This window comes from Sporisorium graminicola, chromosome SGRAM_8 (assembly GCF_005498985.1).
Source record: "Sporisorium graminicola strain CBS 10092 chromosome SGRAM_8, whole genome shotgun sequence".
In the NCBI taxonomy this organism is placed as follows: Eukaryota; Fungi; Basidiomycota; class Ustilaginomycetes; order Ustilaginales; family Ustilaginaceae; genus Sporisorium; species Sporisorium graminicola.
Window position 1 is genome coordinate 947568 of NC_043738.1, and position 24674 is coordinate 972241.

The 24674-nt window shown below is 60.1% G+C and overlaps 7 protein-coding genes across 7 annotated transcripts; 3 read left to right on the forward strand and 4 right to left on the reverse strand.

Moving 5' to 3' along the window:
- Window positions 1-135: 135 nt before the first annotated feature.
- On the forward strand, window positions 136-5781 carry EX895_006089 (uncharacterized protein; the record flags this gene model as incomplete). The annotated part of the gene is made up of 1 exon (XM_029886681.1): window positions 136-5781. The coding sequence occupies one exon, from the start codon at window positions 136-138 to the stop codon at window positions 5779-5781; it is 5646 nt and encodes a 1881-aa protein (XP_029736994.1).
- A 390-nt stretch (window positions 5782-6171) lies between these two features.
- Window positions 6172-7485, reverse strand: EX895_006090 (uncharacterized protein; the record flags this gene model as incomplete). Its single annotated transcript, XM_029886682.1, has 1 exon — window positions 6172-7485. One exon carries the CDS (start codon window positions 7483-7485, stop codon window positions 6172-6174), a length of 1314 nt encoding a protein of 437 aa, XP_029736995.1.
- A 1808-nt stretch (window positions 7486-9293) lies between these two features.
- On the forward strand, window positions 9294-10955 carry EX895_006091 (uncharacterized protein; the record flags this gene model as incomplete). Its single annotated transcript, XM_029886683.1, has 1 exon — window positions 9294-10955. One exon carries the CDS (start codon window positions 9294-9296, stop codon window positions 10953-10955), a length of 1662 nt encoding a protein of 553 aa, XP_029736996.1.
- Window positions 10956-11222: 267 nt separating this feature from the next.
- Window positions 11223-12602, reverse strand: EX895_006092 (uncharacterized protein; the record flags this gene model as incomplete). Its single annotated transcript, XM_029886684.1, has 1 exon — window positions 11223-12602. One exon carries the CDS (start codon window positions 12600-12602, stop codon window positions 11223-11225), a length of 1380 nt encoding a protein of 459 aa, XP_029736997.1.
- Window positions 12603-13161: 559 nt separating this feature from the next.
- On the forward strand, window positions 13162-14976 carry EX895_006093 (uncharacterized protein; the record flags this gene model as incomplete). Its single annotated transcript, XM_029886685.1, has 1 exon — window positions 13162-14976. The coding sequence occupies one exon, from the start codon at window positions 13162-13164 to the stop codon at window positions 14974-14976; it is 1815 nt and encodes a 604-aa protein (XP_029736998.1).
- A 186-nt stretch (window positions 14977-15162) lies between these two features.
- Window positions 15163-16524, reverse strand: EX895_006094 (uncharacterized protein; the record flags this gene model as incomplete). Its single annotated transcript, XM_029886686.1, has 1 exon — window positions 15163-16524. One exon carries the CDS (start codon window positions 16522-16524, stop codon window positions 15163-15165), a length of 1362 nt encoding a protein of 453 aa, XP_029736999.1.
- Window positions 16525-17547: 1023 nt separating this feature from the next.
- EX895_006095 (uncharacterized protein) lies at window positions 17548-22914 on the reverse strand (the record flags this gene model as incomplete). The annotated part of the gene is made up of 1 exon (XM_029886687.1): window positions 17548-22914. The coding sequence occupies one exon, from the start codon at window positions 22912-22914 to the stop codon at window positions 17548-17550; it is 5367 nt and encodes a 1788-aa protein (XP_029737000.1).
- Window positions 22915-24674: the final 1760 nt, after the last annotated feature.

Consider the following 24674-nt stretch of genomic DNA (forward strand, 5'->3'; position numbering starts at 1 on the left):
GATCAGCGGTCCTCGGCAGCATCTTATTACTCGCACCCAACTTGGCAACTCGATCGCAGAACCGCAAAGTCACGATCATCACTTCCGATTGTTTTCTCGTCAGCGCTATCTGGATGGCCACTGGCGCAAGTCAGGATGGGCAACACACACTCCAATTCGAATGCCCGAATGGCGGGCATCGGCAACCTCGTCGCAGAGGTTGGCAATGACATTCAGTACGACAAGGGCATTGGAAATTCGCGCTTTCTCCGAGCTGTGCGCGCCAGACACAAGCTTGGTCCGATCGTTGTCAAAGCCTTTGTCAAGCCGGACCCTTCGATCAGCTTAAAGAGCCTGGTCAAGCACATTCGCATCGAGCGAGAGTCGTTGGCGGACGTCCCCAACGTCCTGACCTATCAAAAGGTGGTGGAAACCGAGCGTGCCGGCTACCTGATCCGACAATGGCTGCATAGCAATCTTTACGACAGGATTAGCACGCGGCCTTTCCTCAGCGCGGTCGAAAAGAGATGGATCACCTACCAGCTGCTGCACGCTATGCGAGATACGCACGACCGCGGCATCGCGCACGGCGACCTCAAATGCGAAAACATCCTCGTCACCACCTCTTTGATGATCTACATCACCGACTTTTCATCCTCCTTCAAGCCAACTTTTGTACCGCTCGACGACCCGTCCGACTTTTCCTTCTTCTTTGACACTTCGGGTCGACGAACGTGCTACCTGGCGCCTGAGCGCTTCTACGAGGCCGGCTCCAAATACACTTCAGGAACGACTGGTGGGGCTGCCAACGACTCGGATTCGCTGGACCATCTCGGTAGCGTCCAGGCAGACCTGCTTGGGCTTGGGCGGCAGAGTGGCAAGGTCACGCAAGCCATGGACGTCTTCTCGCTTGGCTGCGTCATCGCTGAGCTCTGGCGAGAAGGTGCGCCCACGTTCACTCTGAGCCAATTGTTCAAGTTCCGCGAAGGAATGTTTGACATCGACTCGATGCTCGCTGGTATTCCCGACGACCACGTACGCGAGCTTGTGAGAAGCATGATCTCATTGAATCCGATGGACCGCAAGACGTTCGCACAGTACTTGAAGGACGGCCGAGGAACTGTGTTCCCAACGACGATTCCCGACTTTTTCCACGAGTACTTGGTCCAGCTCCAGCGCACCTCACCTGCTTTGCTCAGCAACGCGAACGGGGCTGCAGGCGCCTCGTCTGTTGAGAGCACAGCAAGTGGCTCGAATGCCTCTGTCACTGCGGCCTCGATGCGATCGGATGCCGCCAACCGGCAGGCACACCGAGCCGAGAGCGACGAACGCATGGAGAAGCTCTACGAGGAATGGTCCGACATCATTCCCTTCTTCGACGACGTGGCCATCCGGCCCAGCACCTCGACGCCGTCCACCAGTGCTGGGGGAATCTCGGCACGCTCGGACGGTGTCTTGGGACGCTTTGCTTACAGGTCGAGCTTTCAGCCGTCAGCAGAGGAGGAAGATCCTGAATCAGAGCGGGGCAACGCAGGCGATGCAGAGGATACCTACCCTGTCCATCTGTGCGTTCCTGGCATCGCGCCGCAGCTAGCCTTGCTCGAGGGCGGCGGGGCAGAGGTAGATGGCGCAGCGCAACTGGTGCTTTCTGTCATCCTCGCTAATTTGCGCAACTGCATTCGACCATCATCTAAATGCCATGCCCTCGAGCTTCTCATTCATCTCTCTACTCGATGGCTCACGGACGAGACCAAGCTCGATCGCGTCCTGCCCTTCGTCATGTCACTCTTTGACGATCCGTCTTCGCAAGTAAGAATGGCCGCGATCCGCAGCTGCGTGCAGACGCTGATGCTGGTCAAGATCGTCACGCCCTCGAATGCGTCCATCTTTCCCGAATACATTGTGCCCAACATCAAGCAGCTTGGTCTCGATCCATCCACGCCGGTGCGATGCACGTTTGCCGCTTCCATCGTGCCCTTGGCTGAGACGGCCGAACGCTTCCTGCAAATGTCTCAGGCCATGCGAGCTGAGGGCCTGTTTGCGGTTGAGCGCGATCTCAATGGTGGCTTCATCGACGACCAGCCCAACGAGTCTAACTATGACGAGCAGCTTCGAATGTTTCAGACGCTGCTGCAGGAGATCATCGTCACGCTTCTCACAGATCCATCTGCATCAGTTAAGCGTGCGCTTCTCGCCAGCATAGCGCCTCTATGTCGCTTCTTTGGCATGGCCAAAACCAACGACGTCATGCTGAGCCACATGATCACCTACCTCAATGATCGCAACTGGCTGCTCCGAGACGCGTTTTTCGATATCATCGTTGACGTCGCCCAAGTGTCGGGCAATCGCAGTCTCGAAGAGTACATCTTGCCACTGATGACGCAGGCGCTCTCGGATTCGGAGGAGAATGTGGTCTATCGCGTCGTCAATGGGCTTCGTGCCATGACGGAACGCGACCTGCTGGATCGCGCACGGCTGCTGACACTGCTGGAGACCACCATGGGCTTTCTGTGCCATCCCAACCTGTGGTTGCGGCAGGCGTCTGCAGGTTTCGTCGCGGCAGCAGCGGCAAAGCTGGACGACGTGGATGTCTGGGCGATCCTGTATCCATCTTTGCGTCCGCTGCTGCGTACGGATGTGCAAGATTTGTCTGAGATCACCCTGCTCGATACCGTGAAGGCACCTCTCACTCGGCCCGTCTATTCAGCAGCGCTCGCATGGGCATCTCAAGCGTCAAACTCGGCGTTCTGGAAGGGTCAAGCCGAAGGCAAGGATCAAGCTGGCCTCAAGAATGGACTCGCCACCGAAGGGGTGGGACTGTTGCTGGGCAAGAGCGGCCGCGAGTTGATTGTGCCAGCCAGAGGTCGCACCGAGGAGGATGACCGCTTCCGTGACAAGCTGAGGAGCATGGGCATGGAGGACGAGGACGAGGTCAAACTCGTGGCTCTGCGCAGCGTCATTCGCCGTCTCTCGAAGCAGGGCTCCAAGCTTAATTCCGCGCAAGCCGATTGGGACTTGGCTGGCGCGCCCAGCACTGCGGATGGTCTCTCTGGAGAAGGCGCCCGCTCACATCCAAAGGCCATCATCGAGCCGCAGTCGCTGGACGGCATCACCCCGCAGACCATTTTTTTCAGTACCAGATCCGAGCAGCGAGCGACGCCTCTAGCATCCGAAGGCGCCAGCACCCACACAGGCACGCTCCGGTCACAGGACGACGCCTCGTTCTCGGCGCAAGTTGCCAAACGAAGGCTGCTTGGACATCGCACCTCGAGCGAGAGTTCTTTCAGCAGCCCGATTGCAGAGCTGAGACGGCGCGTGAATGCAGGCAACGCCGCAGAGTCGCAGCCCTCCACACTATCTACGCGCCTTTCGAGCCTCGCTGAGGAAAGCGCGCAGAGCAAGCATCGCGTGAATGCGGGTATCATACCTCCCAATCCACTACCTCAGCAGACGCAGACGAGACTGGGAGTCGGAAAGGCAAGCGCGGCTGTAGCTTCTACTGCGCTGACAGCGACCGGAACAATGACCGAGACCTCGGCTCGGGCTCGGGCCCAGCACGCAGCCGCAGCTCATGGATCGTCTAGGCCCACACCAGCTGGTTCGCGCACCTCAACAGTGCGAGGTTTGGGTGGTGCCGGCGATGCTGGAAAGCTCGGAGCTGCTGCTGGCGTAGACGGTGGGTCGAGCGTTGGCTTTACGAGTACCTACGACGGCAATGACCCCTACATCCGCGCCCACCTCGAGGCAGTGTACTTGGACTCGTTCCGCGATCGTCCTGAGCTCGGTCCCAGAGTGCATGCTGGTGTGGCTCGTCGAAAGGGTGGCGCGCCGTGGAATCGCACATCGACGCTTCCTCGCGCTCCCACTTCAAGTGCGAGCAAACGTCGACCAGAGGGGAGGCTGATCGCGTACTTCACGGAACACTCGGCTGCAGTCACTTGCCTTGCACTCTCGCCGGACCATGCGTACTTTGTATCTGGTTCTCAGGATGGTACGCTCAAAGTGTGGGACACGGCTCGGCTGGAGAAGAACGTGACGTCCAAATCTAGAGCCACCTACTCGGCGCAGAAGGGGGCCATCACCGGTGTGATTGCGATCGAAGCAAGTCACTGCGTCGCTTCGACGGCTACCGACGGCTCGCTGCACGTTTGGAGGATCGACATGATCCAATCGAAGGCTTCGGTACCGCGGTACGGCCGGCCGAAGCTCGTCTCGAACTTCCAGCTCAGCACGCCGGATGAGTATGCGACGTGCTTGGTGCAGAGCAGCAACGAGACTTCATCGCACCTTATTCTCGGCACGACGCTGAGCCGGCTGACCATCTTGGATCTGCGGACGATGCAGGTGCTGCAGACGCTTCGGAACCCAGTCGAGTTTGGGCCGATTACGTGCCTTTGCGTGGATCGGAAGAAGACATGGCTGCTGGTGGGGACTTTGTCGGGTGTGGTGTGTCTTTGGGATTTGCGATTTGGCTTGCGGCTGCGGGCGTGGCGTGTGGGGCCGGAGGAGGCGGGGACGCTGTACAGGGTGAATCGGATTGCGATCCATCCGTCCAAGGGGAGGGGGAGGTGGGTTTTGGTTGCCTTTGAAAAGGTTGGCGAAGGGGGGGTGGAACATCGAGAGGATCATGTCGAGCAGCCTGAGGTGCTGGTGGAGACGTGGGACGTGGATCGAGGGATGCGCGTCGAGACGTTTGAAACGCAGCAGGAGGGTACGTTGTCCGTGTCGACTGCGAGGCGAAGTACAAAGCTGCGACAAGTGCTCGGCACCACCGACACGCGCGTGGTGACATCCAAGAAGAACGCAGAGATGGACGACGGTGGCGGTTCCAGCCGCAACGTGGTGAGAGGCGTGTCAAAGAGCAGACACGATTCGATGCTGACTGGAGCCGCCGCTGCGATCGAGAAACTGCTCCAGCAGCAACAGAACCAGTCTCAGGCGCCACTAAACGCTGAGGCGGATGCAAATGCAGCAACCCTAGACCCGTTCAGCTCTGCGCCGCCCAAGACCGGCACTTCCAGCGCAGCTCGTGTGCAGAGCTGCGCGGTCAAGGCGCTGTTTGTCAGCCTCGAGGGGTATTCGAGCTCATCGCTCTCGAACGCCTCTTCTGCGACGTCGTCGGGGGCGGCGGCATCAGCCAAGAAAGCAAAGACGATCGAGCCTGCAGCAGCAGCAGCAGCAGCACGAGATGCTGCCACCGACATCGGCGATGGCACGGAGACGATCCACGCCGAGACGGGCGGGGGCTGGCTGGACGTCGGCAAGCTGACACGTGCCACTGACCGCCTGTCGGTCGCTCCTGCCTCTGCAGGGCATCCGTCTGCAGCTGCAAGCGTGGCAACGGGGGTGGACAATGGAGGCGGCAGCGGCCCGGGCGGGTACATGATTTCGGCGGGCTCGGACGCTCGGTTGCGGTTCTGGGACCTGGGCAAGCCGGAGCGGAGCTTGATGTTTGGCGTTGCGCCGCGCGTTGTCGCCTCGCACACCCGGTCCGCGGCGGCCGGCGGCGGAGGAGGCGGGGCGATGACGGCTGTGGAGCCCCGATCGGAGTTCCGCACGGTCAGCGAGGCCGGCGCGCCGGCGAGGGTCGTTCACTCGGTATGGTTCGACCCGGACGACGACGCAGCTCGAGCGGCGTCGACGAGCCGGCTCAAGTCGCCGCTGCTGGCGAACCAGACGGCGCTGTACGCACACATGTCACGGGCGCACAAGGACGCCGTGACGGACGTGGTGGTCATCGAGGCGCCGTTCCGGTGTGTGGTCGCGGGGGATCGGAGCGGGTGTATCCGTGTATGGGAGTGAGCGGCGAGCGCGGCAATGCATCCATCTTTCGGCGCTGTCCTTGTCTGAGTGCCGTCTGAGTTTGTGTGCGTGTGTGTGCGTGTGTGTGTGTGTGCTGTGAGCGAGGATACGGTCTGCGCTGTGAGTGCTGGATGCTGGGTGCTCGGTCGGTTGCACAGGGATCGCCCTCGCGGGGGGCACAGGTGCTCTCTCGCGCTTTGCTCACTTCAGCAGGCCAGCTTAGCTTGACGTTAAAGTTATCGTTATCACAGACACACACCGGTGCACCTCACGCACAGCACTTGCAGCAGCAGCAGAAAAAAATGGGATTGAAACAGCGACGGTAACCGCGCTTTACACAGCGGCAATGCGGTCCTCCGTGCATCGAGCCGCCTCCTCAGGGCGTGCGACTTACACACTACCAAAGACACTGAACTTCCTAACAATGCTCGGCCCGTGCTCCTCGTAGTCCTGCTTGTTGTAGCAGTAGCTGTAAAAGTCCGGCAGACTGCCCAGTAGCGACCCGCCATACCACACGGCGTACCTCTGCATCTTGTGGCTGATCACGTTGACCTCGAGCCCCGAGGAACGCATCAAGCTGCCACTCGCCGTCTCGCTGGCGGCGAGGCGCTGGTCGACAATGGTGCGCAGATCCTTCTTGAGACGCTGGCCAAAGTGTTGGAACATGGTCGAGCCGCCACTGAGCACGATGTTCTTGTACAGACCACGACGCACGTCAATGGGCGACTGCTGGATCACCGTGTCGACCACCTCGGGCAAAGGCGTGAGGAAGTCGGAGCTGGCGATTTCCGGGTTGAAAAAAATTTCGGGCGCGAGGAAACGTTCGTAGCCGACATCGACAGAATACTTTCTCCCCGTGACGGTATGCTCGCCCTCGAAGCGCTCAAAGTACTTGTAAGGGTCTTCGTCGTAGCGTCGGAACTCGCGCACAATGTCCTGGCAAACGTACGAGTAGTCCTCCTTGATCTTCTCGGCGACTCTGCGCGAGTCCTCCGGTGGGATGTTGGCCGCCTCGCCTCGCTCTCGCAGCAGCTGCTGCACAAAGTAGGTGATGTCGCGACCGGCAATGGGGATGTGCTTGATGGCCGAGCCGATCACATATCCCTCGGCAACGGGGATGACGTGCGTGACACCATCGCCAGAGTCAATCACTGTGCCCGTAAGCGTGCGGTCGGTCACCTTGTTGCTCGTCCACGAGGCAGCCAGCGCGAGCACGGCTTGTACGGCAATGTAGAGACCCTTGATGTTGAACGATTCAAACATGATTTCTGCCGTGTTCTCGCGGTTCTCGGGCGGATTGAGCGGCGGCTCGGTGAGCATAAAGTAGTGATCTTCGGGCTCGGCACGGAGGTACTTGAAGATGCATTGCTCCCAGAAGCGTTCCATGTGGTCCCAGTTTTCGATGAGACCGTGACGGATGGGCTGGTCGACCTGGTAGGTTTTGGCGTTGGCGTAGGCCTCGTCTCCGATGAAAAAGTCGAGATCTTCAATGCCGCGTTTCGAGGCGAGCGAGGAGGAGGACGAGAGACCGCCTGGCTTAGATGGCACCGAAGGACGCGAGCCAGCACCGCCCGAGGAACCAGCCGCAGTTGTGCGGGTCGCAATGGCAGTAGGGAACACAAAGGATGGGTCCGAGTTACCGGCGAAGCCCATCTTGGTGTACCCGGTACCATTGTCGAGCACGATGACGTTGGAGCGCGACATGGTGGGGCAATGAGAATTCTGTCCACGAGACTAGTCAATGTGGTGATTACAAGTCGTGAGTGTGCTGAAGCCTAGGTGGGAGCTGCAACGGCGATGACTGGACGACGCTGTGTGAGTAGACCGCGGTATGAGCAGACCTGGGATGAAGAGTGGTCGACTCGATCCAGGATGGCGAGCAAGATAGAAGTGGATGGCTCGTGTGGATGGACTCGAAAGCGCTTTGTGGAGTGGATGTGGTGGTGGTGGTGCGTGCCCAAATGCTGTGCTGTGCGGTGGTGCGTCTTTGGCCGATTTGCAGAGGAAGCCCGTGCGCGCGTTGAAGCAGTGTGCAGTGGATCGAAACTTGAATTCGAATAAGCCGCCATGTGGCTGTCTCTCTCTCTCTCTCTCTCTCTCTCTCTCTCTCTCTCTCTCTCTCTCTCTCTTTCTCTCTCTCGCCTTTGCCGCCTTTTCGGCTCCGGTTTCCTTCTTTCTTTTCTTCTTTTATGAAACCGCGGTGTAACATTTTGCACCCTTGACCAAAAGGGATCATATGACCTCACTCCGCTTTTCCGTGCATAGCATCGTTCAAGCGGCATGAATTTGTTTGTCACTCTGCAAATCGTACATTTAGTGCTTCTGTCGGCAAGAAGACTCTGACTTGCAAGTCAATATAGAAGAAGAGGGGCGAGCAGCAACATTTCTGCTGCCATGGTGCTGCCATGGCATGGTCTCGAGACAAGTGCCCCACAACGTCAATTCCGTTGATGTACAGCTGGTTGGGGTCGCTTGGTGGGGCGGCAAAGTGCGGTTCTGGAATTCCAAGGTCGGACAGGCACGACATGACGCGCGCGGCGACAAAGACAAACCTTACCGCATGGGTTTGGTGAACCGGTTTGCGACCTTGTGGTGGTGTTCCGACTGTAAGCAGGCAGCTGACGACCCTGTCTTAACGCATTCCGGCTGTTGTGTTTCGAAATGCAGGTCGCGCGATCCACGAGGAAAACCCGAGCTTGGCTGTGCTTCGGCAAAAACTCTCCGGCGCTGCAAGCCGGCAGGCTAGCTTTGGTCAGGGCGGCGCGCTCTCTGTTCGCTCGCTACACAAACGTCAGCGCGAAAAAAAAGGGTTTGGAAGGATCGACGACAGAGTAAACGAAATAACAAATAGCAACCAACCTCCGCGGCAACTCTGCGCAAGCGAAGGCTTCCATATAAGACGCCTGCCTCCTTTGCTCTGTCCTGCCAACGTTTCGTTCCCAACTAGAACCCGGCACGCTTGCAAAGAGGGAACAGGACTGGCCACGGAAACCCCCCTGACAATGAAACTGTCCATCCTCAGCACTTGGCTGCTCAGCCTCGCGCTGACCACATCCACCTTGGTCCAGGCTTACCCTTCCGTCCCATCCCAACTCACGGACGACGAGATCACACGCATCTCTCACCTTTCCCGCGCGGAGAAAGTCAAGTTTGCAGAAAAGATCCTCGAGATCCGCACGGCCTACGAGTACCAAAAGCAGCAGCACCAGCATGCGCTCGGCAAACGTGCATCGCCATCGGGCTCGTTTGCGCCCGCCAATATGGCGTGTCCCAACCGGACCTCTCAGCAGGGACCGGGTTTGATCCGCCCAGCCTACACCAAGCAGCTGTCCAACGGCGAGGCCGAGTACATCTCGCGTCGACGCAGCAACACGCAGTCCGACTGGGCCACGTGGTTGTCCGACTCGGCCAAGCTCGGGTCGTCCCTGCCTGGGGGTGCGTCCAACTACACGTCGTCCACCAGCCGTGTTCCGCGGCTTGGGTTTGCGTTGAGCGGTGGTGGACTGCGTGCGATGCTCGTCGGGTCCGGGACCTTGCAGGGCTTCGACGGGCGCAACAGCACCGCCAACCAGCGCGGCACCGGGGGGTTACTCCAGCTGGCCCAGTACGTCGCCGGGCTGTCCGGTGGGTCCTGGGCCACTGCTGGGCTGAGCATGAACAACTGGGCCACCACCCAGTCGCTCAAGGACTCGGTGTGGAATCTGGAGTCCAACCTGCTCGTGCCTGAGGACGGCAAGGTCTCGTTCTATGCCTCGATCCTCGCTGCCGTGGCGGGCAAACGCACTGAGGGCTATCAGACCAGTCTGACCGACTACTTTGGTCTGTCGATCGCCACCAAGATCCTCAACGGCTCGACGTACGGCAACAAGTACAGCGTCGAGTGGAGCGATGTGCGCAACACGTCGAGCTTCACCAACGCCTCGATGCCCTTCCCCCTCATCATCGCAGACGAACGGGAGCCGGGTGAACTCATCATCCCGCGCAACACCACCATCTGGGAGTTCAGCCCATACGAGTTTGGATCCTGGAACCCCAACGTGTCGGCGTTTGTGCCCATCGAGATCGTCGGGTCCAGCTTGAACAACGGGTCGAGCGCGTTGCCGGATGGGCAGTGTGTGGGCGGGTATGAGACCGTGGCGTGGGTGACGGGAACGAGTGCGACCTTGTTCTCGGGCTTGTATGTGGAGCTGGTGACGAGTTCAAGCGACAGTGTTATCACGAAGGCACTCAAGGAGATCGCCAAGGCCGTGTCGGACGATCAGAACGACATCTCGCTCGTGCCCAATCCGTTCTACGGCTACCGCGGCGACGGCACTGTCCAGATCAGCGACCTGCACAATATCACTCTGGTCGATGGCGGGCTGGACAATGAGAACGTGCCGCTGTGGACGCTGATCGAGCCCGCTCGCGATCTGGACGCGGTGATTGCCATCGACAGTTCGGCCGATGTGACCAACTGGCCCAACGCGTCGGCGCTGTATCAGACCTCGCTGCGCGCGCAGTACTCGGCGTACAGCGCCTACGCGTTCCCTCGGATGCCCGATACCAACACGGTGGTCAACCGCGGCCTCAACACGCGCCCCGTGTTCTACGGCTGCAACCCCACTGAGAACGTGACGAATGCCGGCACGGCGTACAACGGCACGCGCACGCCCATTGTGATCTACATGCCCAGCTATCCCTACTCGGCGCTGGCCAACACGTCGACGTACAAGATGGAGTACTCGAACAGCGAGGCACAGGGGGTGATTGACAACTCGGTCGATGTCGCGACGCTTGGGGGCGCGGATAGCGAGTGGGCCACATGTCTGGGGTGTGCGATCCTGCAGCGTGGCTTCGAGCGCAGCGGCACACCGAGGCCAGATGTGTGCACCCAGTGTCTCAACAAGTGGTGCTGGGACGGCGTCACCAACACCACCACGCCCTCGTACAGCTACAGCCCCGCCCTCGGTGTCCCCGCGTTCGTCACCAGCAACGGCACCGTCCAGCAAATGCCCGCCTACACCGGCGGCAACGGCACCAACAGCCAGGCCAGCGACGCAGACACCCAGTCCGACAGCTCGTCCAAAAGCTCCAATGCTGCTACTGCTGCCGCCGCCGCGGCGGTCAGCAAGGAGGGTACGATGGTGCGATACTGGATCGCTGCGGTTGCTGTGGCTATGGCCATCTTGTAATGCGTCGGGGTGTTGGGAGAGGCGAGCTAGATGGGACGTGCGATAGTGTGCGCGGACTTTTCATCGAAAACGTAACATTCTTTTGCTCAAATGTCTGGCTGGATGTGAGAGGGCGTGCCGTGGGGCAGGTAGACGTCTATAGAGTGGTTTGAGATTAGGTTCCGACATACATATGGGGGGAAGAGAAGGGTTAAGCATTGGTCAGGTCTGCGACCCAAGGATCTTTCTTCCGTCTAGAGGAAAAGAGGGCACCATTGGCCTCTGCGTCTACTGGTCCTTTTTGGGCGGCTTCAGATTCGTCGGCGGTTTGACCACAAAGCAAGCCATGCCCAACTCGCGCGTGATCGTCGTGATGACCTTCCAGCAGAAATGCACATACAGCACTGCCGCGAGGCCCAGGCTGGCCCAGATGACCTGCAGCTGCCTCTGCGGGTTCGTCTGCAGGTACGAATTGGCCAAGTTGGCGTCCAGGGCCAACACGAGGGACCAGACGATGCCGACGTTCCAGTAGGGGAAGGGAGCCTTGGTGACGTGTGCGACGATGAGCAGGCCTACGTTGTACGCGAACGTGACACCCCAGTACGAGAGGAAGGGGAGGAGGGCGCGGGGGTCGGCGAGGATAAAGGCGCGGTTGGCGTTGATCCAGAAGCAGTTGGCGGCGGTTTGCACGATGAGCGGGGCGAGGCCGAGGAGCGGGGTGAGCGCGGACTGCCCGCGGGCCTTGCGGGCGGCGACGACGTTCGAGTAGGAGCCCGCGATGTTGGACAGCAGACCGAGGAGCGCAAACGTCAGAAACGCGTCGTTGAGGGGCAGGTTGAAGCGGGCCAGGTGGCTTTGGACAAAGTCGAACTTGGAGAGGCCGAGGACGTTGAGGATGCCGCGATCCCAGAAGAGCGGTCCTCCGACGAAGCCCGTCAAGGCGTAGATGAACACGATCATGAGAATGCCCTCGACCGGCCCGCTGAAAGCCGAGAGGAACAGCGTGCCCGTGTGGTACTCCTCCCAGGTCGTGAGGTAGAAGTTGGACAGAGTCGCGACGAGCGAGGCAGGTGCCCACACGGATCGGCCCAAGTTCAAGGCGGCGCAGCAGAGAACGCACTCGAGCGTCGTGTTGAGCGCGTCGCATCCGTGATCGAACATCTCACCCAACGGGCCCGCCATACCCGTGCGCCTCGCCTGCTTGCCATCGATCGCATCCAGGCTCTGGTACGCAAACAGGCACAGCGCCCATGTGTAAAACACCCACGGCGGCAAGCACCTCCCTGCTACATGTGCCTTGGGCGCGAAATCGATCTTGGCCGCCGCGCCCGGGATGGCAAAGTTGGCAAACAGCGGGTTGACGGGCATCAGCGAGACATCCGAGGGGAAGGCAGAGTGGAGCGCGGCCGTGTGTGCTGCGGGATCCAGCTTGAGCTGCGTAGCGCACTGCAGGCCCGGATCGACATAGGCGAGTGTCGCGAAGTTGAGCACCACCAAGAGCAGACCTGAGAGTGTGATGGTGTTGGGCGCGACCGACGTGGGGAAGAGCGTGACGAGCCAGTTCCAGTAGGGGCCGAGGATGTATTTCGAGACGAGAGACTTGTCCGTGCCACTGTACTTGTACAGGTGCAGGTTCTGGATACGCGACGAGGGGATATAATCGAGCATCTTGGGCAACGGACGCAAGATGAAGCAAGCAAGTGGTGTAGCCTTGCGTTGCGATGCCTTGGTGGTGTGGTTGGTGCTGAGGGTGACAAGCAAGCAAGCAAACGATGCTGTTGGAGAGCGGATGAGAAAGCACGACTGGCAGCAATGCGTGAAAGGCAGAAAACAGTTGGGGCTCGAACATGGCTCGCTCTCATGCATAGAAGATTAGAAAAAAAGGCTCGCTTCTCTTCTCTCTCACCCTCGCATTCCTCCACACCCAAAGAACGCGAGCAAACGTGTTTTCTCTTTGCAGCGACGTCACTCACTTGTACCACCAAGCTGTCACGCATCTGTCACCCATCACACACCAATCGGCCCGATCTTCGTACGGCTCCCTCCTCCACTGTCAGTCAACCTTTTCGCGCCAAGTTGGGCAGCTCGCCAAAAAGACGACGGCAATCTTCCTATAAACCCTTGAAAGCCGTTAATCGACCTTCGAGTCACGCAGCCACACATACAGCTTGGTCCACCACCACCACATCACACACAACGCGACAAGCCAATAGCGAAAGACGAGACCATGCGCTACACACGGCTCGCTCGAGCAGCCGTCGAGACCACCTCGGCCTCTGCCGCCGCTGGTAGTGCCTCCTCGTCCTCTTCGTCCTCCTCATCTGCTCTACCACGGAAAGCGCGCATCGCAATCGTTGGCGCAGGCCCCTCGGGCTTCTACGCTGCTTCTCGCCTTCTCTCCCGCGTCCCCTTCTCCCCCTTGGATCCCCCCGCATCCCAGCCGTTGCGCATAGACATCTTCGACCGGCTGCCCGTCCCGCACGGCCTGGTGCGGTACGGCGTCGCACCGGACCACCCGGACGTCAAGAACGTCGAAAACAAATTTGCCACTGTCTCGCACGATCCCAGGTTGCGGTTTGCGGGCAACGTCAATGTGGTTCACGCGGCCTCTCGAGACGCCAGGGATCCGTATCCTCGCGCGGTGCAGGTCGGGTTGCAAGAGCTGTCGCGGTACTATACGCACATTTTGTTTTCGTACGGTGCGTCGACGGCGCGCAGCTTGGGCATTCCCGGATCAGAGCTGGGGGAGCTGGCGGGTGTCTATTCGGCGCTCGAGTTCGTCAACTGGTACAACGGACATCCGGCTTCGCACGACCCTTCGTTGGTGGCCGAGCATTTCCACATCAACCTGGCGGACAAGCATCACATGACCGTCATCGGTGCTGGCAACGTCGCCCTGGATGTAGCGCGCATCGTGCTCCGCTCTTCCACGCCGTTTCTCGAGTCCTCTGCACGCGTCACATCCAACAAGGCACCCGGCTTGGCAGCACTCGAAGAGACCGACGTCCCCGAACCCGTCCTCGCTCAACTCGCACGGTGCAAAATCCGCGACGTAGACATTTTTGCCCGCAGAGGCCCTGCACAGCTCGCGTTCACCAACAAAGAGGTGCGCGAGATGCTCGCCCTCGAACGCATCGCATTCCGACCACCGGACAAGGAGCTGCTCGATCGCGCCGCCGCACAGTTGGAGGATCTGGCAGCGTCCGAGGCTAGCGCTGAAGCGGGGCGCGCCAACGAGATCGCGTCCGAAGTGCGCGTCAAGAAGCGGCTGCTCAGCTTGCTCACCAAGGGGAGCAAGGCCAAGGCTGACGCGGGAGACGTCAAGACGTGGGGGCTCAACTTTTTCCGTTCCCCTGCCAGGTTTCTGCCCAGACAAGATGGTGTTGCAAGTGCGGTGGGTCGTGTAGAGTGGAACGTGACGGCTCTGCGGAGTGGACAGCCGACAGCGAGCAGCTTGGATGCAGCCGATCCGAAGAAGGCTGCATGGGGGGCGGGCGATGCTGCGCCTGTCTCTGGCGCGGCGAGCGCTGCTGCTACGGGAAAGACGGTCAGCACCACGACCGACATGGTCGTTTCTTCCGTGGGATACCAGAGCGAGCCGCTTTACCCTCCCATTTCACAGCCTCCCCAAGCGCTAGTGCAAGACGGCAGGCTCGTACAGCTTCCCTTCGACCCAGCTCGCAAAATTGTCCCCAACGTAGGGGGCCGCATCATCGACCCGTCCACGCAGAACCCGATCCCAGGCGCGTACGTCAGCGGCTGGCTAGCCCGCGGTCCCAACGGCGTCATTGCTACCACGATGATGGATGCCTACAGCGTGGCCGATGTCATCTTGGCTGATCTGCACTCGGAACCGGCGGCAGCAGAGGTGCAACTCGGCAAGGATCTGTTGGAGACACTGACAAGAGAAAACAGCGGTCAAGTGGTTGGGTTCGACGGGTGGAGGGCGATCGACCAAGAGGAGAAGAAAAGGGGGCAGAAGTTGGGCAAGATCAGGGAGAAGATTCTGACCGTCGACGAGATGCTCCGAATAGTCGGCTGAGCGCCGCCCCTCGGCCAGCAGCACCTGACGTGAGACGATCACAGTCATCACAGTCATTCATTATCATCCTCCTCTCCGCACCATCACGGTGCCGTCTTAAACACAAAATTCTCTTGTCACCGCTATGATGCATTGCACTGCTTAAGTTACGAACAATATGATGACTTACACGTCTCGACTGCCCTTTCAGTACCCAGCCTCTTTAGCCGCAGCCTCAAACGCCTCCTTGAAAATCCCGCAGGCCTGGGCCATCTCGTCCTCGCTGATCGTCAGCGGCGGAATGAACCGCAGCACGTCAAACACCGACGTGCTCAACAGTAGCATGTTGCGCTTCAGACACTCTCCCACCACTTTGGGTGCCAGCTGCGGCTTCGGTCCACCAGCCGCAGCTGCCGTGTTCTGGCTGCCGGCGTTGGTCGTCGGCGTACTGGCGAACTGGACACCAATCATGAGACCGCGCCCACGCACATCTTCGATCAGGTGTCCGTACTTGGACTCCTCCTTGAGCTGCTGGAGGAACGACACAAGCTGCTCGGACCGTTTCGCGACATTGTCCAGCACGCGCTCCTCCTTGAACGCCTTGATCACCGCCGACGCCGCAGCGCACGCCACGGCATTACCCGCATACGTGCCGCCCATCGAACCCGGCTTCTGCCTCGACATCAACTCGTTCGTCGAAGCAATCCCGCTCAGCGGGAACCCGTTGGCAATGCCCTTGGCAAAGATCAGCACGTCCGGACGAACGCCCGACTGCTCGACGGCAAACATGGTGCCCGTTCGACCAAAGCCGGACTGCACCTCGTCGCAGATGAGCAGCAGGTTGTTTTCGTCGCAAATCTGGCGCAGGCCGTGCAGGAACGAGGCGGGTGCGGGCACGTAGCCTCCTTCGCCGATGACGGGTTCGATGACGATGGCGGCAGTGTCCGAGGGGGCGGTTTGCTGCTGCAGCGTGAGGCGCACTTGGTGGAGCGACTGGCGCACCAGCTCTTCGACATCCGTGTCTACCGGCAGGCCAAAGTGCGAGTAGAACGGGAACGACGTCGCAAAGACACCGGGCATCAAGGGCCCGTGTCCCTCACCGTAGATGGTCTTGCTTCGTGTCATGGCAGCGGTGGCGGCGGTTCGACCATGGTATGACCCCTGCATGACGATGATGTTCTGCTTCTTGGTCGCTGCGCGCGCGAGCTTCACCGCAGCCTCGACAGCCTCAGCGCCCGAGTTCCAGAAGAACACGGTATCGAGCGAAGCGTGCGGTAGGATGGGCAACAAGTTCTGGATGAGCTCGATCTGCGTTGCCGAAAAGCCGATGTTGACCTGCGCATGCGTGATCTTGCCGCACTGTTTGGCGGCAGCCTCGGTGACCTTCGGGTGGCAGTGGCCCAAGTTGCACACGCCAATCCCCGAAGTCATGTCGAGCAGCTTGACTCCCTTGTCCGTGGTGATCCAGCTGCCCTTGCCGTCTTCAAAGACATGGGTGGTGAGGCGACCGATGCCCTTGGTGATGTGCGACTCGCCGAAGGCGGCGGCGTCAAAGTCGGCGGCGGGCATGGTGGGGCGGAATGCGCGTGGTGTCGAAAGGGAGGTGGAAAGGCTGCGTTGAACAAAGGCCGGTCGGTATGAGTGAGAAGAAGAGGAGGAGCAGGAGGAGAAAGAGGAAGAAGGGGGAATGAGCGAGCCCCGGGTCAAGGAGCTCTTTATAGGCTGGGACGAGAGCAAGGCACGCATGGTTTGGCTCAGCTCGTCCTGTGGGTTACCGATACGACGCAAAGGTGGCGCTTGGAAGTGACTCGCTGTGACAATGTGCAGGTCCAAGGTGTACAGGTGCCGACAAGGTGGGGAATGTGAAGGGAATCAGAGGATACCGTGAGCTTATCAATGTCTTTCTGTCTGCAAGAGAGAGCTGCGAATGCAGTGTTCGACAAGCCATGCCGGACTGCTTCCGCTGTTTGTGCCGACCGATTCTCCGCCAAAAATTGTGGTTTGAGCGTCAGTTTGGCCATTACGCTTTCTTCGTCTATGGGCTCGGCGGGTTGCAGCTCTTCTCCAGCCCCTGGCGCATGCTCGTCAGAGCTCGTCAGGCTCTGCTCGAAATCGTCTCGAAATTTCAGTTCAGCTCTCCAATCCAAAAAACAAAACCACCCCGAAGAAGTGGGTCCTTTTCCTGTCTTTCTGTCTCTCTCTCTATCTCTCTCTTTCAGGCCGTGGCTTCATTTTAGCCGCGACAGCCGCGCCTGCCACTGGCCACCGACGGTCCTTACTACTCTATGTGCTGCTGGCTCAGCTGACGTTGCCTTCTCTCTCGTCTGTGTTCTTGCGCTGGTCACCGTCCCCCGTTCGCTCGTCTCACAAGACACAACACGATCACAGAATAGAACGCAAATGCAACTAGAAAGAGCAATGATGGATCTCGATCCTACGTTCGGAAGGGCAGTGAACAGGGCAAGAGATTCTTCGGACGTGGATGATGTGCTTTGTATGATACAATAGATGCTGCAAAGATTGTGCTATGAATAGGGAATAGTTGTACAAAAAGAGCCAAAGAGCCAAACAGTAGAAGTCCAAAGAGAATGTTCACTGTCGGGCTTGTGAGAACCCATGGCCACCCGTGAACGCCTGGATGCCGCCCGCAGCCTGGATACTGTTCCACGCCTGTCGCAGTGGCGAAGCTGGCAGCCCTTCGCCGACGTTGCTAAATCCAGCGTAGTGAGCATCCATAGGCTGCGCGTGGATCTGGTGGTGCTGCACCATCTGCTGATGCTGCTGCTGCTGGTGCTGCTGCGCCAGGTTGGCCTGCATCTCAAACGGATCGTCCAGGTACCACGCCTGCTGCATGCTTTGCGGTGCAGCACCCGCCAGGCTCATGCCCATCAACTGGCCATGCCCCGAATACCCGCGTCGACCCGGTGACATGCCGCTCGCAAACCGCAACGAGCCAGGGGTCCCACCCGGCGCCAGACCGGACCCCATGCCAAGCCCAGCACCGAAACCAGCGCCGTTGAAGCCCATCTGGCCCGCACTGCCCCCCATGGCCAGCTGCATCTGCAGGCTGGCGCTCGAGTTGGGTGAAAGCATGCCCGCAGCGCCGCTTCGCAGAGGACTACTTCGAATAGGCGAGCGAGCCAACGCAGCAGCGACGCGTGCCGTCGACGTAGGCGATCGCATTCCTTCCTCACCGTGCCCCTTTTGCCCGCGCAACGACGACATGGGCGAGCTGATCGACCACAGACGCTTCGGCGACGTCACCGACGAGTTCTGCGAGCCATTGTCGCCGCCGCCAGTCGATCCCTTGGTCTGTCTTCGTAACGGTGAGCCACGTGACGTGTCCGAGTCCATTCCATTCGAAAAGGCAAAGGCACCGCCCAGCGCCGAGCCGCGCATGGCATAAAGCGAAGGAGAGAAGCCAGAGCCATAGCCCAGCTGTCCGTTGCCCTGACCTGCCAATTTGCGCTTCCTCGCGCTGTGGTTGGCGGTCGCCTGCATCGACGGCGGCGGCATCAGCGTCAACGGACTGCTCGGAGGACTGCTGGCGCTGTCGACGAGACCGGGGATCGTCTTGCTGTAGCTGCTGCCGGCGAGGCTGCTGCTGTACACCGACGAGCCCCCGTGTGGACGAACCGGAGTAATCGAGTCGAGCCCGTTGATGGCCATCGCAGCTCCTCCCAACGCACCAACACTGCCGTTCTGCGGCTGCGTCTCGAGGAGCGGCAGACGATCGGCCGTCTTGGCCTTTTTCGAGGACAGAGGTCGACCGCTCTCCTTGTCCGTATCGTCGCCGCTATCTGCCGCCACGTCGCCTGCCTGCGCCTTCTTACGCTTGGCTTTGTTCCGCTTCTTGGCACTGCCTTCCACGCCCTCGCTCATCTGCGAGGATGGCAGCGTCGTGTCGGTATCCGGCGCGCCCAGTGCCCTCTCGACTGCATCGGGAGAATCCGTGATCTTGTTCGCTTGGCCCTGCTGTTGCTGCAGCTGCTGTTGCTGTCGAGCCTTGGCAGCCTCGAACTTCTGCGGAACAGCATTGTACAGCCCGTTCTGGAATCGGTCCTCGTGGCCAGGCTTGATTCCCCACCAACCGCCCTTGCCCGGCATGTTGGCCTCACGTTCGATCTTGACGAAGCTCTTGTTCAGACTGAGATTGTGACGGATCGAGTTCTGCCATCCGCGGTCGCCCTTTTCGAAGAAGGGATATGTCGAGCTGATCCAGTCGTATACCTCCGACAGCGAGAGGCGCATGTCCGAGGATGACTTGATCGCTTGACCAATCAGACCGGCGTACGACACCGAACTCGGCTTGGCCTTGGACTGTCCGAATCCAGGCGGAAGCAGGTAGTAGCGCGCAGCGGGCTCCTCGACCAAGGTGCCGGCATCCAGCGCCGCCTTGAGCTCCTCCGAGACGAGCTTGACCAGGCGGCTTCCGTCGGGCTGGTCCCAGCCGATCTCGTCGCCATTCTGCACCGAAGGAGTCGCTTGAGCCATGCGCTCGAAGTCCTGGCAAGGTAGCTCGACCACCTTGAACACTGCAGAGTCCGAGGCAGAGCCGGCAGCCGCCTTGCCCTTCTTCGACTTTTTCGTGGACGAAGGCTGAGCAGCATCGGCGGCAAGCTGTTCGGGACCCGCAGCAGCGGCAAAGAGTACCATAGCCGGCTCACCGCTTCCGACGGGCATCACTAGGTTCGTAGCAACGCCCCGCAGTTCGGCAGGAGGTTGCATGAGCATCGCTGAGTCGTTGTCGGCCCTCTTTTCTGCCGTTAGCTGCTTGCTGGGCGAAGGCGGCGAGTCGCTCTGGACCCGGCGCACCTCTGCCACCTTCTTGCCCTTCTTGCTGCGGTTCTGCATCGAGGTTAGTTGGCTATCATCTTGAGACTCGGCGAAAGGCGCGTCTAAAGCATCGCGGACGCCCTTGCTCGGCTCAGGCAACGGGTGTCTGGTCTCGACGTTGGGCGCAGACACGGTGCGCGGCAAGCTGGAGCCAAACACATCGGCGGGGCTGATGGTGTCGATCTTGCGGGACAGTCCGCGCTTGTGCCTGCTGCCGCTGGGCCCGGAACCCAAGAAGTCGCGGATGTTGCCCGACGGCTGACGGTCGCGGCGAGTGTCGATGGCAGTGCCAGACTGAGCGCGGACGAGAGCGCTGCGAGGGCTCGCGAAGGGGAGCTTGCCACCGATCATCTCGTCGCCGATCGTCCCTGCTCGAAGAGATCGGCCGAGGCGCATAGGCGACGAAATGGGTAGAGTGAATGCCTTGCTGGCACCGTCGTCGAGCTGAACCGCTTCGGCGAGCGACGACGACGGGGGAGGGTCGAGGGCTGTGCCACCGGGCACAGAGAAGAGGAGACCACGCTTAGCGTTGAAGGCCGAAGGCTTGCCGAGGTTCGCGGCGTCCTCGTGGTGGACCCCAATGTCGTCATCCGCATCAAAGTCGAGGTCGCTCATGCGGCTAGCCACACCAGAGACCAGGCGTCCCGAAAGCGGAGACAGCACGGCAACATCCTGCGACGAAGCGCGCATGAGCGAAGAGTTGACCGACGCCTGAGCACTCGGCTGCCTCGCGTGGAAGAAGCCGGCAACGGAAGGACTGACGCCGATGAGCTCCGGGCGATGCTCTTCGGTGCTCAGGAGGAAGTGCGCAGCAGGCGTGATGGCCGAGCCACCTCGCACACTCGAGCGGTTTGCGTCCGTCCCCTTTCGCAAGCTCGTCAAGGGCTCGGCATCCCAGGTGTGGAAGGTAATGGGACCCGGTGTGGAGTGGATGTTGCAGAGCGTGTCGAGTGAATCGTAGCCGGGCTGGCTGGGCGAGATGCCGTGCATGGTAAAGTCGTAGTGCTCGCGGGTGGTCATGCGCGTGTGCATGTTGCCTGGGCTGGCTCCGAGGGTGGTCCAGCGCAACGCGCGAGCGGAGGAGGACTCCAACGGAGTGGCACACACAACTGAATTGGGCGACTTGCGCGTCTTGGTGCCCGTGTTGGGGGTGCTGAGCACGAGGGAAGCGTAGTCCGGGTTCGCTGCTTTGATGGCATCGGCGGCTGCGGCTGCCTTGACCGCCTCCTTGTGTTCATACTCTGCGCGAGCTGCCTCCTCAGCCATCTGCTGTGCGGCCAGCTCTGCCTGGACCTGCTCCTCGACGACTTTACGCTGCATGGCTTCCTTTTGGCGACGCTTTTCCGCCTTATACAGCCGTCTGGGACTGGTCTGCTTGGACATGATCCTGTCGAGAAAGCTGAGTCCGCTCATCTTGGTGTCCAGGCCTTCCATGTGGTTGGGCGCAGCAGTGCCGTTGGAGCTGGCCGACAGGGTTCTTCGATGAGCAGCGCCCCACCCATCCGCAGCCAGACCGCCGCTTCGACCCTCCACGGCAGAGGAAGCAGGCTCATGGACGGCAAAGCATACGCCCGAGTCGTCGATATCGACGGGAGGGCTGCAGAAGACGGCATCGTGCTCGATGGGCGACCTGAGCAACCGCAGCGTTCCACGAGGACTGACCCATGCGCGGCGACTGAGCTCCTCGAGGGATGCACAGTCGCGCACTTCGTCGGCAACGCGGACGACGGGGGAAGACTCGAACGAGACGGTACGACCGCGAGATCTGCGTTGCAAAAAGGCGCTGGAGAGGCCGTCAGGAGGGGTGGAGAGGTCTGGGCTCGTTGTCGAGTCGCTGCCCTGCAGGTCGAGGCCGAGGCCAACGCGGGTAGCCGACTTGGTGCTACTGCAGCTGCCAGTTTTCGCGTGTGTGCGCGTTGGGGGTGTTCGGAAGGCGGAGCTGGATCCCACTTCTGGCGAGGATTGGGCGACGGTCGAGCTCGGAGTAGCAAGGAGGTCGTGCGAAGATGTCTTGCTTGAAGACGAGGCGGGGGCGGCGTTGTTGGCAGCAGCGAGGGCGGCGCGTTCGCGTTCGCGCCGTTGACGCATCTTTTGCTTTTTGATCTTGAGACGACGCCTCTCTTCCGCATTGCCAACCTGGTCGAGGCTGGGGTGGATCTTGGGCGAACCAGGCGAGTCCTGGGGCTCGATGACAGCAGTAAAAAAGGAAAGGCCAGGGCTGCTGGTGTTGCGAGGCCACGAGGGACCGCCTGGACGCGTCAAGGGTGAAGGGGCCGTGAGACGGGCTTGGGAGGCGTTCGAGCTAGGATCGGCCGTCTTCGGAGCGTCGATCAAGGTTTCAGCGGAAGTTGAGGCCTTTGTCGTTGGGGCTGATGTGCTCTGGCTGCTCGATGATGGTTTGAGGTCGCTAGGATTGGAGGAAGACGCAGAGGTAGAAGCGGCAGTAGAGGTGGTAGCACTGGGCGTGAAAGGTCGACGCTCCGCCTTGAGAAAGGCGGCGACACCAGCTTTGGTCCTCTCATAGTCTTCACGGGTGAGACGGAGACCCATGGCTTGTGCTCTGGCGAAGAAGTCTTCGGCGTCTTTGGTCAGGGCGGGGCTTGCGGCGGTGGATGCTGATGATGCAGCTGCAGTGGTGGTACCGGACCTTGTCGCCGTCGGAGCGAAACTAGCCGACTTGGAAGTGGTGATGCCGGTCAACGGAGAGCCGGTGCTGGTGGAGGCACCCGACGCGGTGGGACGGGCACGAATGCTCGTGCGAGCTGCTGGACGCGATGTGAGGGACGTGTTTGCGTTAGAGGAGGAAGCATCGTCCTTCGCAGTTGAAGAGGCGGCATGGTCGTCCATGCTGGCAGGAGTAGCGGAGCGAGAGCCTGTGGGTGTCGGACTGGCGTGGATGGCCTGAAGGGGAGACTCGTCGGCGGCGTTGCTGGTGAGCATGGAAAACTTGGCGCGTCGGTTGCCAGGGCCGGAACGCGAAAAGGTGCTGGGAGCGATACTGGTGGCGCGAGTGGCAGGCGTGGCAAAGGGGGTGCTGGTGGAAGTGGGCGAGTAGTCGGAAGAGGACGAGGCGGGTGGGTAGTCCGACGAGCCAAACGAGCGCGGATGAGACGGCGTCGTCATGGTGCTGAGAAGGAGTCACGTCCGGAGCGCGACGGACACGGACCTGAGCGTGGATGGCTGTCTTTGCTGGCTAGTGATGATCAATGTGCGGGTGATGCTACAAAGATGACGCTGGAGGGGTTGGACGCGTCGAGACGTGGGTGATGTATGCAGTCGAAGGACGATGCGCCGCACGCGTGGGGACTGGAAAGCGCTGGATCGCGTGTCGCGGGATGATCCGACTGTGCTCTGAAGTGTCGCTGTGTTGTGTATGACAACAAGAGCGTTTCGATGGTGATCGCGAGAAAGAGAGAGAGAGAGACTGATGGTGTGGTAGTCAAGATGAACGCAGTGATGCAAAGTGAAAAAGTAAGATTGGTGGGCACGAGGCAGACTAATCAAGTCCAGGCGCGGAGCAGAGACAGCAGTGACGGTGCAGCGGAGGAACGCCAATTTGAAACGCGTGACTGCTGAGCGAGAAAGGGCCTCGTTTGCAGAGCGCGACTCGAACTTTGCAGGCAGCCAGGCAGTCGGTTCACCAGCAGTCCATCGTGATTTAAGAAAAGAGACAGAGCTGCAAACTCATTTTTGCTTTGGCCTTTAAATCTCACAGAGTCGGCCTTTCCCGCACCGCACTCTCATTGATTGCGACAGAGCTGGCAAGCATAGCGAGCAAATCTTCAGTCGACTGTCATTGTCGGTCCTGCTGCGTATAGACGGCCTTGCATTGTCAAGCAGAAGAAAGCGAGCACCAAGTTGCCAAAAGGGCCCTACAGGAAAAGTTGAAAGTCCAGCGTCCGCTGCCGCTTCCACCTTGAGAAAGTGCATCAGCTGCTGCTGCAACTGCATACATGCCTATAACGCTGGGCGCATCCAACGAGCGGTTGGCCTCCCCCGGTCTTTCCAGAGGAGCCTCACTGATCGTCGCTGACTTGCCCTCTCACTGCTATTCCTGAAGATCGACGCCGACTTTGAGACAGACACGATGCAAGGTGATAGTGTCAAAAAGCCGTTTTGCCGAGCCCAAGCCCGCCATTTGAAGCGCAATCCGCCTCGCTGTCTGTCTAAGAATGGGACGGCGGCTCGGCGTTGGATGTGCAGAGAGAAACCGCGAGGCGCGGCGCATCTAGCAGGGAAAAGAAAAACACTGGAAAAGTGCCTTAGAGGAGACAGGTCTCGACTCAGCACCAGGCAAAGGTTGCGCATGCAGGTCTCCGAGCCAGACGACGAAGCCATGCATGAAGCGTTTGTCGTCCCCTTCGATGATCAGCCGCGCTGCTCGCGATCCTCCCACTCAGTCCAGCTCGGAGTCGCCGTCGCCGTTATAGAAGCAGTCGACAGACCTGAAACGCAGCGCCCGCCGAGCGCAAAGGGGTAAAAAAGGACGCAGAAGCCACACCAGGAGACGCCTCTAGCTCTCTGTTGAACTACCGATCTGGAGCGCCTACAACAGGCAGTCGTCCTGCTGTTCGGTACTGCTCTCGGAGAGGCCTCCAACGCAAGCCCGACCTGATTCTAGCTGGATGTCCAAGGCGATCAGTCAAATACGACTAAAAAAGGCGGCAGCGCGAGTGAGCAGTTGCGTGCCTGTCGAGCGTCGAGGAATGCATCATCCAACTGCTGTGCGCCATCGAGGGCGCGCTTCGACGTGCGTTCCAGATGACGCCAATGCCAATAATGCTCTCCTGAACCACTGCTAACTCGATAAGGCATGTGCTTCCACATCAGCTGCTGTTCCTCGGATCACACGTACCGTCTTCAACCCTCGGATACCTCGGCAG